Source organism: Ctenopharyngodon idella, chromosome 22 (genome assembly GCF_019924925.1).
Source record: "Ctenopharyngodon idella isolate HZGC_01 chromosome 22, HZGC01, whole genome shotgun sequence".
NCBI classification, from domain to species: domain Eukaryota; kingdom Metazoa; phylum Chordata; class Actinopteri; order Cypriniformes; family Xenocyprididae; genus Ctenopharyngodon; species Ctenopharyngodon idella.
This window is the reverse complement of record NC_067241.1, coordinates 3,430,217-3,451,914: the sequence shown is the minus strand read 5'-3', so window position 1 is coordinate 3,451,914 and position 21,698 is coordinate 3,430,217. Positions and strand designations below refer to the sequence as shown.

Here is a 21,698-nt window from a genome sequence, read left to right as displayed (position 1 = left end):
TATTAAAAATGGCATTATCTTAAAGGGGTGGTTGATTATGATTTCACTTTTTTAACTTAGTTAGTGTGTATTGCTGCTGTTTGAGCATAAACAACATCTGCAAAGTTACGACGCTCAAAGTTCAATGCAAAGGGAGATATTTTCTTTTACAGAAATCGCTTTTTAAGAACTACAACAAACGGCTGGTAGGAACTACAACGAGCTTCTTCCCGGGTTAGTGACATCACAAACCCTAAAATTTATGCTGCTTTCACGTGCTATCGGAAATTGGATAATTCCCACTTCTGAAGTTGTGATTACGAGCTCGTCGCATTCAAGTTTCTAAATGGGAGGGCATTCATGTGCAATTTTTACCTAGGAAACTTGTATTTATGATAATTCCAAGAGCATGTGAAGGCAGCATTACATTTGCTCCCGGGAACACACAACAAAGGGGGCAAGGCCATGTTGGGCTGCTTTAGAGAAGAGGAAGAGTTGTTGTAGTAGAGTGTTGTTGCCATGCCATCATTTTACGCCGGACTGCTTCACAAACGAGGGTCAATTCCACACTGGATTTGCACAAAAGATTAACATGACAGCACATGCTAGTCGATGAGTTGAATCAACTCCACAGCAACTACATAAATTTATCCACTAACCATTCAGAAATGTCCAGTTCCATTCTAAAAGTTGTAACTTCTTTCTGAGTCTCTCCATCAGTGTCCGACTCCAGTTTGAACAATGTAAGGCTGAACACCGTTACTGACAATCATCATTTTGGCTGCGTAAGATTCTCCAGCTTTGTTGTTGAGCAACCGAAGCGCGAGCTGTTAAAGCTCCGCCCTCTTCTGGAAAGGGGGCCGGGAGCAGCAGCTCATTTGCATTTAAAGAGATGCACACAAAAACGGTGTGTTTTTGCTCATACCCAAATAGGGGCAAATTTGAGAAGCTATAATAAATGATCTATGGGGTATTTTGAGCTGAAACTTCACAGACACATTCTGGGGACACCAGAGACTTATATTACATCTTGTGAAAGGGGCATAATAGGTCCCCTTTAACTTTTGATCAAACAATGAGAAAAAGGATATTCATTAAAACTGTGGATTATATTGCTTCATTCATACAGTTTATTTATCACACTGTAATTGAACAACGAGTGCATTGCATTGTGGTATAAAGCTAAAATATATAGACTGAAATGTATATATATATATATATTAGAATAGTATGAACAGTATAGACTGTACTGCATGTTAGCTTGCTTATTGTGCCCAACAGCATGATCTATGTATTTCCACATCATATTAACAATAAACTATGCTTCTAACCACAGGTGTAGAACTGTATCCAACCACACAAATTTGTGATGTTGTTAGCAAATGTTCGTTAAAACTATGGTTTCAGGAAACGCAAAATCATATTAGTAACGACGGAACTTGCAACTATATTTGTCTAATGATGCTTTTGGCAAACGTACCCCAGATTGGAACTAGTGATAGTGGAAACAGAAAAAAATCTACCAAAATAGCCAAAAAAAAAAAAAAAAAGAATGTTCAGTTTGGCTTTGTTTTTACTCTTTTTGCTCTGTTCCTGTTTGCCTGAGTTCCTAGTTAGTTTCTGCACACCTGTTTCTGTTCTCCTTGATTACATTCTGTGTATTTAAGTCTTGAGTTCTTTGTTCATTGTCCAGTATCGTCTAAGTTAAAGTGGTTGTGTTATTTATTCTCCTGCAATCTCTTATGTGTTCCTTGTTTATTTTATTAAAGACTGTTTTTGTTCTCTATCTCTTACGTCATGCACTTCATTACAGCCACCCATGACAGAGTTGCAATTGGTAAAATCTGTTTTGCTGAAATATCAAGAGGAGGCTCATTTTCAAAGAATTACGATCAACTGTGAACGTGATACATAAATGTAATTACCAATACGTTATCTTCGGTTTTTGGCTAAATGAAAACTTTAATTCTGTTTTCAGTGTTTTAGTGAAAAATTAATTTTGCTACATCACTAATTGGAACTAATTACTTGATGCACAATACGCATCCGACAGCTCGAGAATTTGGTGGGATTAGTCTCTACCTATCCCTGCCACCTCACATCCCGCCCAAAACCTCATCACTCACACCATCTTGTATGTTTCCCCCGGGGTGTGTTAATCCTGAAGCTTGACCAGTCAGCACAGCAGGACCCCATGCCAAACCCTCTGTAATGACATCCAGACTGGCATTAGTCAAAGTCCTAGTCTTAATTCACTTTAATCTCCACCATAGAAAAATGATTGTGTGTTTGTGAGGGTGTGTGTAGTGGATCAGTACAACACATAGAGGTGGCCCATGGCTTTGTAATGAAAATGGAGAACCCCCCATGCGGCCCCCTGTGGAGTGTCTCTTCATTCAGCCATAATCTCATACAATTAGACTCATGAAATACAATGAGTATCCCAGAGTGGTTCAAATGGGCTGCTCTGCAAGTGATGATGGTGGTTTGGTTTAAAGCTAGTTTGGCTTGTACTGTACATAACTGAGGCCCCCTGTGTTGGTCATACAGTCATGTTATGTGAGAATGAAGGTGTATTAATGCAAATTTCCTGCCAGTCCTGCATAAACTACGGCACGCAAAGATTTTTTTTTTTTTCTAATACAACGTTATCGTGAGAAGTCGGAGCACAAGAGAACAACGGAGCTATAATGAACGCACGTTCTAATTATGTGTTTATTAGAGGTTGAATTCAAACCAAGTACTGCCAAACTGACCATACTACTTCTGAATAGGATGTCTACTTCATAAAATGTATGAAAATATGGAAATACATGGTTCAGATCACTCAAATAAATGGAGGCGCCCTTAAATGGTCAGATATGGAGCTAGGTGTCATCTAGTGAAAGGTTTGGTAGTGTGCCCAAACAAAATCTTACTCAAAGCTCATTTTTGAAATATTTCAACCTAAAATTTGGAATGTTGACATTTTTGGCTTTTATTTTCTTGCAGTTTAAGAGTAAAACATGCTTTGTAATATATTATTATAAAATATAAACAATTATATTTTTAAATTTTCATAAACTTAAACTTCTATAACTTTTTTTTTTTTAATTTTACTTTCATAATTTATTTCACTTCTACAATAATCTGACAAGTGGCTTCTTTCAAACAAGACCAACCTTAGGTCTATATTCCAAAGCATTCTTGAATTACAACCATTTATGTTGCATTTTCATGTCTATGCGAAAAAAGGGGGTGACAGTTATTTAAACCTGTTTTTCCTCAGAATTCCGTTCCTGAAAATCAGAGCGATCAGCTGACTTCAGATAACCATAACTTTTGTTATGTAAAAACAGATTTGGAAAGGGTTCAAATCCAGCTTTCATATGGTATTGAAACCTGTGATAGGTAAAATTTCACCATGTGGTTTTCGCAGATCACATCACAAATGAGAAAATGTTTTTCGCCCTACCGCAGTACTTCCGCCTACGTCAAGAGTGAAATTTCCATCGTGATTACGAAATGCATGGCACATCACAGAGCTAGTGCAAGAAGAGCATTTGTATATATATATATATATATATATATATATATATTTATTTATTTATTTATTTATTTATTTTTGAAAATTGTTTCACTAGCTAAGACCCTTATTCCTTGTCTGGGACTGCGTAGAGCCCTTTGAAGCTGCACTGAAACTGAAATTTGGACCTTCGACCCATTGAGCCCCAGTGAAGTCCACTATATGGAAAAAAAAAACTCTGGAATGTTTTCCTCAAAAACCTTAATTTCATTTTGACTGAAGAAAGAAAGACATAAACATCTTGGATGACATGGGGGTGAGTAAATTATCAGGAAATTTTAATTCTGAAGTAAACTAATTCTTTAAATGTTTTGAATACTAATGATGAACATTTCTCTACATAACAGTGCATATATGGCGACCTGATCTGACTTTCTTGAGCATCAAATTATCATATCAGAATGATTTCTGAAGGATCATGTGACACTGAAGACTGGAGTAATGATGCTGAAAATTCAGATTTGCCATCACAGGAATAAATAACATTTTAAATGTCACAATATCACTGTTTTACTGTATTTTTTGATCAAATAAATGCAGTCTTGGTGAGCATAAGAGACTTTAAAACAATAAAAGATTTTACAGAACCCAAACTTTTGATTGGTAGGGTATATAACAGCTACAGAGATAACTTATGATTCAGTTTAAGGTTAGTGACATTTTATAAGTTAATATGACAGATTACAGAGCCAATTTAATGACTTCAATAAAAAAAGAAAAAAGAAAAAAAAAAAAAAAAAACAACTTTGGAATGTACTGATGTCGGAGCATGCTCCAACATACTGAGATATGGTACTCATGTGGAAAACACAAGGTCAAGTTTGGTTTTTTATTTCCAGAGCCTCTTGTCCCATGTTCTACTCATTATTTTCTGCATTGCCTCTAATATCAGTATTAATATAACAGTCAGACAAAATTGACATTGATAGTGGTAAACTCCTATCCCAGTTTAAAATGCAGAGACAATTTCACAGTTTGATTCCCCTGAAAAGTATAAACACTTACAAAACATTGCTGTGTTTGTTTCAACCAATAGTGTAAGTTTGGGGCGGGGTTACCTGTTTGGCTAACCAATGACAGCTGAAAGAATTTTAAAAATTGGAAAACGTTTTACTTTGTTATTTTATGTCATTCCTTTGGATATAACATACATCACATTTAACTGAACAATTCTTGTGTCATAAAAGCAAAGATGAGTAGAATTTAGAGCAGGCTGACCACACCTCTCCCCCTCCCAGATGACACTGATGGTGTCTGCAACAGTCTGTGTCTGAAAGGACCATTAACTCTCTGCAATAGCACATAGCATTAAGCTGTGAGAGGGTAATTACCAGAAAATGGACAGATTTGAGAGAACATGTTGCAGTCATTGGACCTATTACCCAGAAAACCTGCATAGCGGATTTGCTCCCATTCACTAATGGATTCAGTATTGAAATATGCAGAAGATAAGCATGCGTTTCGAAGAATTATGTGTAGTTCAATGTCCAAAACAACATTTGTAACCATAGCCACTGAGTTTCCTCTCAATAATATGAGATTGTGCATGCATTGTTCCAGTTGGCAGTGGATACATGTGAATTGCGCTGTTGAGCTCTGGTGTAACGAAAGAAGACTGAGAAGATCATCACACTTCCACCCCCACGCCCCCAGACCCCTGTGGCTCAGACCAGCTGGCCAGTGCTGGAATGACCTATGCAGAAAAAGAGAGAGAGGTCATGAACCTATGAGGTGTCCATCACCCTGATGGTTGTAGTCTAAGCACAGCCAGTCTGACAACACCGCTCAATGCTGCAGTGATTGTGAGAAACATGCTCACGAAAACATATCACATTGATTTCACCATTAAGAGGTGTGATATATAAGAACTATTGATTTCAGTGGCTTTGGGAATTAGCTCAATACTGAGATGATGGAGCCACTGAACGCAGCACCATGTGCCAATCAAAGTGGTCAAGCTGTTCAGATGTGAAAGGTTATCTCCAGTGGCACGCAGAGGGGGAGCCAGAAAAATATGAATCCAATAATTTGTGGTGCTTGCTTAGAGGTAGAACAAACCCTTCATACCTCAAACCATGTGCATGTTGAGAAGATGTGTGCTATTACTTGTAATCAAATATGCCAGAAATGAAAGAATGTCAAAACTTGGGGGCGAAATCTTTTTTTACCTAGCAACCACTCCAAACAACTTGACAACCACCACAACACCCTAGCAAACACCCAGAACACCATAGCACTGGCCTGGCAATGTCTTAGAACACTCTAACAACCACATAGCAACACCCTATCATCCACCTGAACACCACAGCAGCTGCATAACAATGTCTTGGCAACCACCCTAAACACACAGCAACCACCACAACACCTTAGAAACACCCTAGCAACCACCCAGAGCACCATAGCACTGGCCTGGCATTCTCTTAGAACACTCTAACTGCCACGTAGCAACACCTTAGCATCCATCTGAACACCACAGCAGCTGCATAGCAATGTCTTGGCAACCACCCTAAACACACAAACAACCACCTAGAAACCACCAGAACACCTTAGCAACACACTAGCAACCACCCTGAACATCGTAGACTATCCTGGCAATCTATTAGAACACTCTAACAACCACATAACAACACCCTATCATCCACCTGAACACCACAGCAGCTGCAAGCAATGTCCTGGCAATCACCCTATACACACACACACACACACACGGCAACAACCAGAACACCTTAGAAACACCCTGGCAACCACCCAGAACACCATAGCACTGGTCTGGCAATCACTTAGAAGACTCTAACTGCCACATAGCAACACCCTAGCATCCACCTGAACACCACAGCAGCTGCATAGCAATGTCAAGGCAACCACCCTAAACACACAAACAACCACCTAGCAACCACCAGAACACCTTAGCAACACCCTAGCAACCCTGAACACCACAGACTGGACTGGCAATCACCCAGAACATTCTAATAACCATGTAACAACACCACCATAACAACTGAACAGCAATGTCCCGGCAATCACCCTAAATACATTAACAACCACTAGAACACCTTAGCAACACCCTAACAACCACCCTGAACACCACAGACTGGCAATCACCCAGAACACTCTAACAACCATGTAGCAACAAACTAGCAACCACCCTGAACACCATCAACTGGCCTGGCAATCACCCTGAACACATTAACAACCACATAGCAACCACCAGAACAAATTTGCAACAAGCAGCCACCCCAAACACCACAGACTGGCCTGAAAAAAACTCAGAACACTCTAATAACTATGTAGCAACACTCTAGTAACCACCAGAACACCATAGCAATATGCATAGCAACATCCTGGCAACAATCCCAAACACACTAACAACGACTTGGCAACCACTCAAAACATCTTAGCAAAACCCTAACAACCACACAGAATACCTTAGGAACTGCATAGCAATGCCATGGCAACCATCCAAAGCACTCTAGCATCCTGGTGCAAAAGTGTTGCACCACAAAACTCACATATTATTCAGAAAATGTATATTCAATCGTATTCAAATTGCCTCGTATGACCACACTGAAAAGATCAAACAGATGTAAATGTTCAGGATAGTTCAGACTCCCACTATTGCTTGGTTATCATGTCTGCTACCCTACACTAGATGGCACGCATGCTTGGGCTCTTCCCTCTTCAGCTTGGCTGAATCGGTGCTTTGAAGATTGGCACTCCATCCAAAATGCCCAAGAGTCACATTCATTCACTGAGCAGTAGTAGTTAAAATCATATTAGACACACTTGAATCGACCACTCTAGGACAGTTCATTTCATTTGTGCTTGATTTAAATCTGTACCTCTCTACATTTATCCCATTGAATGTACCAGCAGGGCAACCAAAACTAGCAACAGAAAAACACTGGGGGGTTTTGTAGCTTTTTCCATGTGTTACAGTATAATGAGCAGAATTGTTATTTATGTCTTAGAGGCATTTTCTTTGAGAGGGCAAGAAAAGCAGTGCTTCCTTTAAAATTTAGATGAGAAAATAATCAATAGTAGAAAAATATGTTGACGAGATGGTAACTATAATAACAACAGCTTAGTAGTAACAAATAAAGACTATTGTACACTAAATATTTCTAAACACCACTGATCTCAATACTATGAAAGTTATGTTACATGGTCTTTTCTCAGACTGTCTGTGCCAATGGAAGTAGCACGAGAAGCTCTGTAAAAATCCTCTTTGTCCATGTTCAGTCATGCAATCGGCTGCAATTACCTCTGATCTTTAGTCACATGACTTGCAGTGCAGACTGAACAGCATTAAATAATTATTAATCATTTCTCACAAGCTTCAGCTTTAGCGGGTGCCCTTTCTTGATGCAAATGTCTGCTCTTGGATCCAAAACAGCGATGCATAACATACTACATCCTGAAACAAAAGACATCAGTCAGTGTAGAAGGAGGGGGCCTCCTCCCCAATCCCTCTGCTGCATCTAATCGATTCCACGCGGTTGTTAAGCACAGCTCTCGTTTATGGTAATTAAAGCCTCCCCACTACAGGGGTAAGGTTGACGGAAAGGTCCAAGACCGTCAGACTTCCTGTTTTCTAAATCGGCCCGGGCCCAGAGGACCCAGCTGCAGCCGGGGTGAGGGAATGAGGAAATTAGGGATGCAAATTTCTCCCTCCATCGCAAACACATTCTCAGGGGGAAAGCTAATGAATCAAGGCTAGCTGGTTAAATGCGGATGGGGGGACTGCAGTACACCTGCCTCCCCCTCTTTACACCCTCATCTACTTGTGATGGGGAGCTAAGAGTTGAAAGCAGCCGCTACCAATTCAGATGTTCTCTTTTCTCTGCCTATTCAGGGGTATACAAGTTGATTCAAGACTGTCCGTGGAAAAGCAGAGACACTGGGAGAATTTTAATGATACATGCTTTGAAACAAAAAGTGGCATCAGGCCGACAAACAGAGAACCAACAGTAGCTTAGTTGGCGTGTTACAATAATATACTGTGACGACAAAGCACTGGGAGAATGGAAGCTTCCAAAGGAATGGGAGGACTCTACTGTATATTTAGCTCAAAAGAGAACACAAATAAAAGAAAGGCTGTAAAGTGTGTTGCATTCTAATAGGAAACACTAAACCCACATAAAGAACTTGTCAAACGCTGGCACTGGCAAAGTCACACCTCATTTAAAGGGGTTTAAAAATGACTGTCTATCACAGGATGAAAGATTAACAGTAATCCCATAATTACAGTTGGTGTAAAATTGGGATTTATTGTGGCTCTAGAACTTGGACTGTGATTTCATGGTCTTTATTGTTTAGAAAAGTTTTGGGACATGCAATAGATAACTGTCCTGCAGTTTCATGGTTTAATTACGCCTCAGTGTTGACAACAGTACCCTTTGAGAAGACGATTCTACCATTGAGGATGACCTCACACAGAGTCAGTTAGATCAGATCACAGATCTTAATGAAAAGTGGTAAGTCATGCATGCTAACCCTAATGACCACATCTTTTGGATCTGCTCCAAATCCATGGACCTCTAGAGTCTCCAGAAGAGGTGAAAATCCAAGTGAGGGAATCGCAGTTCCAGTAACTGAAACAGCCTGCAGAACTTCCAAGACATTGTTGCAGAGAGTCAAACCAAATATTACAAAATTGTGAAGCGTTTTCATCTCTGAAATACACTACCAACTTAAAGTACAATCTAAACCCAAGGCTGCCACGCTGTCTCAACAACTTAAAGACAGAGAGTCTTCCTAATGAGTAGCTGATGCATAGCCTGTCAATAGAAAAGCTAATAGGGTGTAGACAGATGCTTACTGGAACCATCTTTGGCCTTTCTGAGAATGCTGTGAGAGCAATAAGCGAAATGGACAAACTAAATGGATGCCAGAGAGTGCTAACAGCTCTAAAGACAAGTTTTTGGCAGAAATGCACCACTTTTCTAAGAGGTCATGTCTGGAAAGTGAACAATGTGAAACAAAGCACAGCATGGCGCTCTTGTTGGATTCATTGGTCTTTACAAATGATGGTCGATTTCCATCCATTATCGTTTTCATTTTCCATGTTTTATTATCAAAGCTGAGGAACAGATGATGTTTAATTGGTTAATTAAGGTATACTGGGTGACAGGGATCTAAAAAAGGCCAAATGAATCCCAAAGGGATGTTAATACTTTAATGGCCTAGCATTGTGCCAGAGAAACATTTGTCACTACTTTGACAAACTGGCTGATATTTTATTAACAATACACTGCGATACTCTTAAATTACTTTGAGTAGTAATTCATTTCACACTCATTTGTGGTGTAGGGGAAAGTGTATAGTTACCCGCTTCTCCACCACAAGTTTGTTTTATTTCTAGTTTACCATATGACTCTCAGTCTGTGTTTTTCAACTCTACTCCTCTACACCAGTCAGGGTGCTTGGAGGCAAAGTGGTGACCTCGACAACATGAAAACAGGAAGACACGTACACACGCAAGCACACTGCATCTGGTGAATAAAGTGACTCTTAAATAACAATAGAGTGTCCTGCAGACGCTTTGGCCAAATGGTAGAAGACACACCGCGGGAAATGAGAAGACGGACTGGAATATCCGCACAAAATCACAATAATATCCTTGGGGAACAACTAAAGAGGAAAGAAAACTGTGATGCTCTGGTCTTATCATGCTGGTGTTGTTTCCAGAAAGTATTATAAGACTTCCTTATCTTGCATCACTCATGTTGCAATCCCATGACACTTTTTTAGAAGAAAACGTCTTGTAAAATAATGCAAGAGGTCGAAATGAATCAGAACAGCTGAGAAATTCTAATGAAATAGCCACCAATGAAAAAGACCTACTCCCATGACAAATCTGATTTGAAGTTCAGAGATATTCAGCCAAGAAAGAAAAGCAAAGGGAAATATTTCTCACAACACCAAGGCTGGGAAAACTATTGTGACATTTAAACACAATAAAGCCAGGCTGCAACATGCATCCACCCTATTGGACACAAGTTTTGGGCCATAATGTCAAATATAATGTCTTTCTTATTGTCACATTGGAGATGATGACTTCCTATTCATGAATGCATCTGTCATTGTCACTTTTGACAATATGTACTGTGGTAGCTTGTAGAAAAAAAAAAAAAAAGAAGAAGAAGAAGAAAAGAAAATTCAAACTGTGACACTTAAAGGAATATTGCCGATTACATACAAGCTAAGCTCAATTGACAGCATTTGTGTCAATGTTGATTTCCACAAAACACAATTTTCAACTCATCCCTGATTTTCTGTAAAAAACAGAGGTTATTCTGAGGCATTTAGAAGTAAAAGTGGAAGTGAATGGGGCCAGGGTCATGAAAACAGTTGTGAAATTATACACAAATTTACACAGAAAAGGTTTGTACACACTTTTTTCCATGGTAAAGTAGATTGTTTATGTCTTGTGTCTATAAAAATGAAACAGTATTTTAACATTTATAGATCGACCCAATTCACTTCCATTGTAAAATGAGACAAGCGGAAATTAGATTTTGTGGTAATCAGCATTTTTTCACAAGTGGTGTTGACTGAGCTTAACTTGCACTGAATATGGAATATTCCTTTAATGCATTCATTTCCAAAGGCCATTATTTGACATGGTTGTGCTAAAACATCTTCCTGCTCAGTGGAAGAGGTGAAAGTGACCTTACAGTAAAATCAAGATTTCTATTTTCCCTCAGGGAAAGCTTATTCCACACCACCCACAACTCACCAGAAGCAGTTATGTTTGGTGAAGAATCCCAACATGCCTAGGGGCAGGGAAGAGTGAAGTGGGAGTGATGCCCAAACAACTGCAGGTTTTATAAACTGACTGGCACAGAGAAACCTCCAACACCACAGCTGCATCTCCTGCAAGCCTCTCGGGACTAAAGGAGGTCCTCCCAGCTGTTGTTATGCCCAATCACTACGACCAGCAGACACTTTGTCAATGAAGACAGAGTCGTAAAAAGAGGTCCATTTAGAACAATGTTTTCTTGCCAAAGATTGAGCACAAGTGTTGCTCAATGTCTTCTGAAGCTCAAGGAGGCAAGAGGTGGTGCAATGCTGTGTGACAAACAAAAACATCATAACTCTGAAATGACCTCAGGCCAGAGTGATCCCATCACACCATGGAGGGTCAAAGAAACCAGCTGTGGAACTGCAGACCATGTGTGGAGGGAGCACGAGATCAACCGCTTCTTTCCGCTTTCAGCGAAATGATTGCTTTTAACAAGGGCTCTCCAGTTTTCCTCTCAAAGCAAAGATGAGGAGATCTGGCAGGTCTGAAATCAGCTAAAAATAATACTATTGTATGTAGGGGAGACCATGATAAGATGAGCCACTTTTTACATTTTTTACTTTTTGAAGAGTCAAAAAAAAACTTTATTTTCCAATATTTATACACACTGAATCTGCTGTGCGTTTTCACAATAAACACCTTTCAAATAGCTGGGTAAGAAGAAACGGTTAGGGTAAGCTGAGCCAGTTTGAGTTATTTATCTATAATATATTATATATAATACATTTTATATAGAATATAATGCAACATAATCATGTAACGTGTAGCTCTATGTCTGTTTAATTTCATTGTGTTTTGGTTCTGTTTCCCTGTTCTTGTTTGCCTGAGTTCCCTGTGCTTATTAGTTTCCATAGTTCCTAAATAATTTACACACCTGTTCTGTTTTAACTTGATTACTCTCCCCATGTATTTAAGCCATGAGTTTCCTTAGTTCTGTGTTCAGTCTCGTTTGCTTTTAAGTTGGAAGTGGTTGTGTTTTTCTGATTCTCCTGCGTGTTCATTATTAAATTGTAAAATAAAGACTTTGTTTATTCTCCAACATTGTGCGCTCATTACAGTCACACAACCGTATCAAATCATAGCCTATAATATCAGTTTGAATATTTAAGATTTAAAAAAAGGAAAGCTACCTTAGGATCTAAGAAATAATGGCTGACTAATTTTAGTGATGTGAAAAACACTTTTGATGAGATTAAATCTGGACAAAGCTGCTGGCACGGAAATAAAATCTAGGAAAGTTTGTCAACAGGGAATTCAGACAAATCTTTAGAATGTAAAAAATTCTTTGGTTAGAAGATACACAATCTGGCTAGATTTTCACCATCATCAGATGCACTAACAGAGACTGGATTAAGAAAACAAATTAACATTTGTAAACTTATTTACTTTCTAGGGTCATTGATTAAACAGGCATGGAACTTTATAATCTGAAGACAACTTTAAGCCCAGATGACAAGCTAATTCATGGATTTGAGGTGAGCCTGGTCAAAATTTGACCAACTGTGCATGCCTGATCGAACCATGACTTTGACACCTGCGTGCCAAAACAGTCACCGTTTTGCTAATCATTGTTTATAGAGAAAATAGAGACGTTGGGATGCTTGACTTTATAATGGCTTGTGTAAAGATGTGGTGACAGCCAAACAACACAAAAAACACATCTGTGACGAAGACCAACAATCTCATTCTCTCAGTGTTTACTCTAGACCAGTGGAGTTTTTAAAGAATGTGAGCATACAATGAGCGGCTTCACTATCTAGTTTTATACATTGGCAGCTACTGTTTAATGGGCAATTCACAGTGATCAGAAGTAAATCATTTTCAACAAATTTGGGGCGATATTAGCAGAGTTTGTTTGGATACAAGTACAGCAGCATTAGCACATAAATAGTCATCTTAAGTTTCATTGCCTGGGTTTGTTAACTGTGATACAAGAGCAATGAGAATTTTAGTCAGTCACCATTAGTGACTACTGGAAAAAGACTTGATTTCTTGCCCTTCATTCACCCAGGCAAACCCAAGTTATGTCCTCACATAAAACTGAGAAAAGCTTACACAATAATTTCCCCAAGAGTGTTTTAAGCAGCCAACATCCAGGATATACGACAGGAAAACGGAATGGTGTTTATGTGGTGTTTTCTAACGACTGAAAAAAAGCTGTAACGGCAGAGGCTGTCTCAACCGCAAAACAATTAAGGCCTTCAAAAACAGGACTGTGCAGCTACTACGCATAAACCACCACTTGACTTGAAAAATAACTGGACATTTGAGCAAGACCCACAAAACAGCTCTCACTTAACTGACATAAAACAGGCTATATATGTGCATCCATCCAAGAGTTGACCATTTTACATGGAAATATACTGGAAAGTATTGCTCTTTTGAGAGTTATTTTACAACGTGCTTAAATATAGGGCTGCTTCCAGCTCAAGTTTGTTGACGTCTGTGCTGAACAGGCTGAAACTGCAGATATATGGACAAAACAAATCAAAGAATATTTCACAATATTTCTATATGTTTTTAAGAGATAAACGAACATTACATCCATGTTGCATGCTTGCATAAATAAGCAGATTCTTTCCACTCCTCCGTTTTGCAAACATGCAGAAATTCGATTAGGACTTAGATTGCATTAGTTGCACACAGCATGCTGAGGCATGGAGATGTTGGTCATGACAGTAATCACATTATGAATCTGTTGGCCGTCAAGACAAGAACACAAGTCATTGACTCAATGCTCACAAAATGGAGGCAGACGGGTTGTGCGTGTTTCCATGTTAACAGAGGTGGGCGAACCAAAACTCGACTTTTATTTGCGGTTCCTCTTTCAATTCCTGTTCTCACCATGTTTTCTATTATGTGCAGTATGGTCACCAGGACCCTTTTTTGGTCAATGGACAAAAAAAAGTTAGGTCACACTTTAGATTAGGGTCCAGTTCTCACTATTAACTAACCCTTAACTATGAATTTTGCCTCAATAAACTCCTAATTACTGCTTATTACTAGTTAGTAAGGTAGTTGTTAAGTTTAGGTATTGGGAGAATTAAGGAATTGGGAGACTGCCTTCTTCCTGAAGGATATATGTTATGTGTCATTATAATTTTACTAAAACAGTATCTTGAAGGTATAATTATGCTGCCTACCATTTGAAACTTTTGTGTTGGTCCAGTGACTATGATGGCTAAAATTGCTGCCTACATAGGGAGGTCACTAGGTTTGGGAACAGAGAACTAATGGTGACCACTGCATATATATACACTTTCCTTTATACATTCAAATAAATGCTGTATGCATGGCTGTATGTCTTTATATGTGTGTTTGTGTGCATTCCCTTGAGATCAGCTCTTACACAACCAGACCTGGTTGAAATGAAATCATGCGCGCCATGAAGAGAAGGCCTGCAGCATGCTGGGATGTCAGTCAGTTTGACTTTAACCCTTGCAACAATTTCCTGGCTTGTCAAGCTCAGGAGAACATAATATACACAGCAAAACCACTGCATATTAGTGATGGTTTCCTTTTAAAAGGGGCTGCTTGAATTAACAAAACCATTTCCTGAACATTATCATTTCTCCAACTGCCAAATGCACCGTTCTACAGGCAATTTAATGTGGACACACATTTATCGTGCATAACAACCCAACAATATCACATTCAGGAAATGAGGAAATCCTGTGCCATGACTTACAAAATGCTTCCAGGTCATTGTGCCTTGTTCTAGAGGAAATGGATTAGACTGACTGCAGTCTTAACACGAATCCGAGATAAATGTATTGTTTTATTCTATCATTATAATTGGGCTTCCAAGTTCTACAGTACAAGTACAGTAACCTCACCCTGAATGCAGCTTTCAGCAGCAATCATGTCCAGTTTAGTGCTACTGCAAGCCAGGCGGAGATGGAAATGATGATGAAGAAGATAGCAGTGAAGTGCCCCTGGTAAGGACGCTCTCAGCTCTAAGACACACCCTTCAATAGCTTCAATTGAGACACTGAGCATAACTTGTCTCATAAAATCAAATCCACTGGCTAAGTTCTCATTTTATTCACGGTAATTTGTCTGTTCTAATGTATACAGTGTGGATTGAAACTAAATATAAGATAAAACAAAACTAACTTCTATAATTTAGCACATTTTTGAGAGAAAACAAATATTCAATGCAAAATAATGGAGGGTGGGGCTTGGTTTTAATCATCAGGATTTGACTGGATTGTTAAAAGAATTTCTAGGGGCATATTATTGGTTAAATTTTTTTTTTTTTCATGCCTGTGCACCTTGGTTATGTCAGCAAAAAAAATAATGAAAAAGTTATTAAACAAACAAATACATATCAGCAACTTTTTTGCCACACCATTTTAAATTAAACTACAAACATTACTGAATGAGCCACTTGAGTATTCATTATCTTCATGTGCGGTTAATCCTCAAATCCAAAAGCTGTGGTTTGATTTATTTAAAAGGAGTTTTAGTATACATGGTAGGATATCTGGTTAGATAAAGCTCTTATTAACACAAAGTAATAAGCATATGTGAAGTTCCTTAAGTATTTAGAAGACATGTTGGAGTTTTCCATCAGTTCTTAACCCTCCACTGGTGGCTCCCAATTTTCACTGTCTGATACCAAAGGCATCTAAGCAATTAAGCATAATGTTTCCATATTACCAACTGGAGACTGAATGTACATAATTATAAAGTGTTGGCTTGACTTGCCAGTTATATTGATCAAACTGTTTTGAATTGTATCAAAGATGTTGCTTGGTGGGTAGAGCTATGGTATTGTTTATATACACATAACCTCTTATTTCCTGATCCTCTTTCCCCACCTTCTCTCTGTTGTTTCCTGTATCAGCTCCTACTGTAAAAACAGCCAAAATAAAACAGAAACAAACTATTTTGTTTTGGGCAGTACATATTGTGATTGCACAAAAGAATCCGTCACAACAACCAGTGTCACAGCAACACTGGCATGGAGTCTTGTGTAATTGAGTTCTGTGGAGTCAAAAGCAGAGGCAGAGGCTAAGCAAAACTAATGCAGTCAGTCACAAATGCATGTTTCAAACCCCAGAGGGAAGCTTTGAACCTTTGCTTGCACATCTAACCCTGGTGGGCAGCACAAGCTAAAGGAATCAACAGTAATGTACGGAGGTCAAGATGTTGAAAAGAATATAAAATCCGGATCAGCCGTACAATACAAGACATTTTTTTTTTTAATTCTGCCCACCCCCACTCCTCAGCAGGTGTCGTGCGGCAAGGTCAAAATAAGCTCCAGGGAAGGAGGGGAAATGAGTATAGCTAATAGACTGAATTCCATTTTCTCATATCTCAACTCACTTCACACCATATCTCTCTGGCCACCCTGGTATTAAAAAAAAGCAATACACTGAGGCACTACCTTAGAATTTAGACTATTGTTCAGTGTCAGATTGTTGAGAGAATTGCTAATTGCTAATCACACTCAAAACATCACTTACCATGTTAAATACTTGTTGAAGTATTGACTACCTAGCAAGGGAAAATGACTAAAAAAAGAGGTAAATAGCTAATAAGTCACCGCACTGTTAATGTATTCTTAAATAAAAACAAAACGCACAATGTTTGTGTCGTTGCCATCTCATTCTGAGTCACTGACCTTCCCAAAGAGTGTGACATCCCTATTATTCTCTTTTGAAGTACCCCAGTAACAGAAAGAGGGAGAGGGAAGGGGAGAGAGGAAAAGAGAGGGGGACCATCTGTCAACTGCCCCAGAGATCAATGGCACCAGCGGCAAGGCTAAATATGTTGCCCACCATGACTTGAAAACAATTCAACCCAGCGAGGTTTATTTTTAAGTTCAAGCATCATTTATTTAACTGTTTCAAGAGTTAGTTTGTTCACATTAGGTATATATGTATCTGCAAAAAACAAAAGTAAATCAATATAGCCATCAAAAAAGCAGCTAAGGACACACATTCTGCAGATTAGGGCAGTGTGTCAACTCTACTACAATGGTAAGGCAAATATACCCCTGGATCAACCCCCTACCCCCCGATTGGAGCGCAGATTGGTCTCATCCAATACGTGCACAGATGCAAGACGTGAGCTTGCAATGTAAACAAAAAGGGATGCAGCGATTGTTCAATGGAACCATGCAGTGTTTGAAATAAAGCAGCAACCATAATCATTGACATGCAGACGCAGCTTTGAGCCAAGAATAGATGTATGAATAAAGAAAATGTGCATAGTTATGTGAGCAGCACAGGATGAATAAGAAAAACAAAGCAAGGTGGTTGCTAAGCAAGAGCAGGGCTGGGTTGAGCTATAGAAGCGATGCTGGTTCCGACAGCCAGGAAGCATTGCTCATTCCTCGGCATTGCAAGTAGATTTGTGGATCTTGTTATTACTTACCCAACATCTGACTGAAGAGAAGCTGCTCCAGGTCCCCAAGTACCGTTACAACAAGTTCAGGGTCCACCTTTAGGAAGGTTTTGTCCCCTTCCTCTGGTTCTGGTACATCTTTGCCCCCTCCACCTCCTCCTGGGGTGGCTGCTCCCGAGGTACCACTCACAGATTTCTTACCATTAGCCTTAGCCTTGCTGGACAAGATCTCATCATCCGACTTGCTATCATCTTCCAGCTCTTGAGTTTTGCTGATGGGTTTGACCTCAGCATAAGGACCCTTAGGTATCCGACTGGGTTTCCCCAGCTTGGAAGGTGGGCTAAAGGGTTTTGGCTTTCCTAGAAACAGTGAATGTTCTGACTTGGAAAGGTTTTTGGAAAGAGGGATACCCTTGCCAGTACCCCCTCCGGCATCTTTGAGCTTGCCTGACTTGTTCTGACCTGCCCCTGGCTTTTCCATGTCATCCGACCACTTGGGCTGGTACAGGTGCATCTTCTTCTCAGCGTCTGTAAGCACGCATAGATTGGTCAAGGACTTTTGCTTGCGCAGGTTGCTAGGAACTGGAAGACGACCCTCAGAGTTTCCTGCTCGGTAGACCTTTAGCTCAGCCCGAGGAGTAGCCTGTGGGAGCCCTGACTTGCCCCTTTTTGCAGCCATGCCCCCAACTCCTTTGGCACCAGCCTGGCCCTGAGGGGTCTTGGCTTTGGAGGTTTTGTCAGCCTCAGTCTCCAGATCTACTCCTTGTCCTCTTGGGCTACCCCCAAGCATTCCTCCTGCGTGAAACCATGTAAAAGCATCAGTGAGTCAAATGATTTTACAATCGAGCAAAAAAAAGAGACAAGGTGCAAGGTTTGCAAGCTCTGTCGCTTGCTGCCAAATCCTTATCACAGGGAAAACTAGCTCTCCAATAACACATACAGAAAGACCAGTCGGTAGATGCTGTATTGAAGAGGTAATCCGTGTATCTGGTGTCTTTAGCATGTAAATCCAGCATCTGGGTCCTCTCAGTTAGACTGCCTCAGTTGCAGCTGCTCTAGTGCTACCCAGTCACTCATTTTTTTTCTCTCTCTCTCTCTCTCTCTCTCCCTCTCTCTCTCTCTCTCTTTCTCTCTCTCCTCCCTTCAGCAGTGTCTTGCTGCTTTGCCGTGCAGCAGCAGAATGACAGAGAAGACAGACGCAGAAACGGTCCCTCCCCTTGCTCCCCCGCACTCATTCAACCACACACACCCTCCTCCTCCCCCTTCTCTTCTGGCTCTCTCTCTTTTCCTCTTTCTCTTTCCAACACACCCACTCTAAAGATGCTATACTGCTCCCCTGCACAAGTGGTATAGTATGACGGACCTGTGATAAATTACAGTGTCTTTTTAAACAGTTGCCTGTCAGCATGCTTCCTCTACTGGCCCTCTTTGGTTCACTATAGTGCTCTGTTATCATAAAACCAATAATGTTTCCACTGCAAGGACATAATCCCCAGTAACATTATGCTGTCAGACTTGTATTCATTTTAAGAAATGTTACATTGCGGAAGCTGATTTAAATGACTATTTTATAGTCTCTGGAGCTTCTGGAAAAATTGTGTTTGCTGCATGTTTATTACTTGTCAGAATCTTGAACTGTCTGTAATGGCTATAACCGGAAGCATCATGGCATTACAAGACTTTTATAATTCATTTGCACATATAAAACACGGCAGAGATCACTCATTCGCATACCTAAATTTTGTCAATTCAATAGAGTCACACTTCCCAAAGATAATTTGCTTTAGAAAGAAAAATTCTGTCACCATCTTCCTACACTCATGTCACTCAAAAATTCCTTTAAAAAAAACAAAACAAACAAACAAAAAAAACATTATATATGACATACTAAATTGGATTTGAAGCTGGGTCTTTTGGCATACTAAAAACATAAAAAACATGGGGAATACATATTCACTATTAACTACAACTTTTCCCTCAATAAACTCCGAATTTATTGCTTATTAATAGTTAGTAAGGTAGTTTTTGTATTGTTTAAGTTTAGGTATTAGGTAGGATTAAGGGATGTAGAATATGGTCATGCAGAATAAGGCATTAATATGTGGTTTATAAGTACTAATAAACAACAATATGCAGACTAATAAGCTGTTAAAAGTGAAAATTGTTCCCCATACTGAAGTGTTACCAGAAAAAAAAAAAAATAATACATTCATTAAAATGCCCATTAAAAATTGTTTTCTTTAATCATATCTTATCTTATCTGGGGAGCCAAGTGTGTGTGTGTGTATATATGTGTGTGTGTACACACAGATAGATAGATCGATAGATCTATCTATCTATCTATCTATCTTATCTATCTTATCTATCTATCTATCTATATATACACACACACACATACATTATATATATATATTATGTATGTGTGTGTGTGTGTGTGTGTGTGTGTGTATATATATATATATATATATATATATATATATATAGATAGATAGATAGATAGATATAGATGTATCTATCTGTGTGTACACACACATACATACATATATATATATATATATATATATATATATATAAATAATGTATGTGTGTGTGTGTATATATATATATATATATATATATATATATATATATATATATATATATATAGAGATAGATAGATAGATATAGATGTATCTATCTGTGTGTACACACACACACACACATATATATATATACATATATATTCGTGCTTAACAAATTTATTAGACCACCTGTCATCATAAAGAGAAAACACATTCAACCATTAAAACTTATTTTTCTATTAAGGACTGCAAGTAAATAACTGTAATTGGCCATTTGAATAAAAAAAATAATAAAGTGCTTTACTATTTTTTCTGCCTTTCTTGTAAAACATTCAATTTGAAAATTCACGGATAACAACAATTATATTTTAGCAGTAGAAACACTACTGTGACTAAAGAGCTTACATATACTGGTGGATTAACCATTACAGAAACAGAAAAAATTATCTTGGTAATCACCAATACTGTTAGGGCAGCTGTGGCACAAACCTTACATTGGGTGGTGGTCTAATAAATTAGTTAAGCACTATATGCATGATACTCCAGGCTATAACTAATGTATAGACAATTAGGTTCATGGCTCTGATGTGTCACACTGAATTACCCCCAAGAAAAAAAGATTGAGCTTCGGAAAGAATAGCCTCCATTCTATCAGAGGATGGACCTAATTTTTCACCAGCATTTGGAAGGGGATGTCACAACAATACGATACACACAAGAACGCACACAGTTCCTTCCTCTGAAGCCGAAAGGGATCTAGGCATGTTTGAATCAACTTTGAGAGTGCTCTACTTAGTTCTGTCATTTCATCTCAACAAGACCAAGCACTACCGAACAGACCATCCAAGTGGAAATAATAACTGACCTCATACAACATCTTAGCTCAAGGACACAGGGTTGATAACGCAACTAAATTTATCTTATCTAATTATTCTTATCAAGTTTGCAAATAACTGAGGATGCACTACTACTGCACTCAATAACATAAACTCAACATATAGCATTGTTTCAACAATGAATGAATCAATAGGCTCAAATAGAGTGCATGCTTTCATGGTGGTGTATTACCTTATCCATTAATAGGCTGGTATTAATACCTCAGGTTTTTCCCATTTTGCACTTAATGCACTAATTCATGATGGCAACTTAAAAACCAGTACTAAACAAGTCAATAAGAAAATTGCTGAACAAAGTCTATGTAAGCTCCTGAAATATCTTTGCAGTTTTTGGCAGACATCCAGAGGGCAAACGGAAATATTCAAATGCAGCGAATAGCTTTAAATGAAAACAGTGTTGGTGCTACCCTTTAGAGATTCAAAAATATTTCATTTGCATACCACTGGTCAGTCAGTTCTTTTTAATTTTATTTTTTTTTTAGCAAATTTCTGGCTAAGTTCTTTTTGAAGACCACCAAAGCATTTAAAAAATAAATTGT

At 38.8% G+C, this 21,698-nt stretch overlaps 1 protein-coding gene and 1 long non-coding RNA gene across 13 annotated transcripts in view; one reads left to right on the top strand and one right to left on the bottom strand.

Moving 5' to 3' along the window:
* Nucleotides 1–4,288, top strand: part of LOC127505407 (uncharacterized) — a 29,782-nt gene extending 25,494 nt beyond the window's left edge. Inside the window, exons 2-3 of one of the 2 annotated variants that reach the window (XR_007927701.1) lie at nucleotides 3,603–3,800; nucleotides 3,892–4,288. This is a non-coding gene — a long non-coding RNA (uncharacterized LOC127505407). Of the gene's footprint in view, nucleotides 1–3,602 lie in introns of both variants that reach the window. The other variant, XR_007927700.1, reaches the window with a different exon arrangement.
* nav1a (neuron navigator 1a) overlaps nucleotides 1–21,698 on the bottom strand; it is a 263,139-nt gene that overhangs the window by 103,125 nt on the left and 138,316 nt on the right. For 9 of the 11 annotated variants that reach the window (XM_051880901.1, XM_051880900.1, XM_051880903.1 and 6 more), the window contains one exon: nucleotides 17,733–18,497. The exons of 1 other annotated variant lie outside the window; for it this stretch is intronic. In XM_051880901.1, coding sequence (XP_051736861.1) covers nucleotides 17,733–18,497 — 765 coding nt within the window. Of the gene's footprint in view, nucleotides 1–17,732; nucleotides 18,498–18,642; nucleotides 18,879–21,698 lie in introns of those variants that run through there. One more of the 11 variants, XM_051880910.1, reaches the window with a different exon arrangement.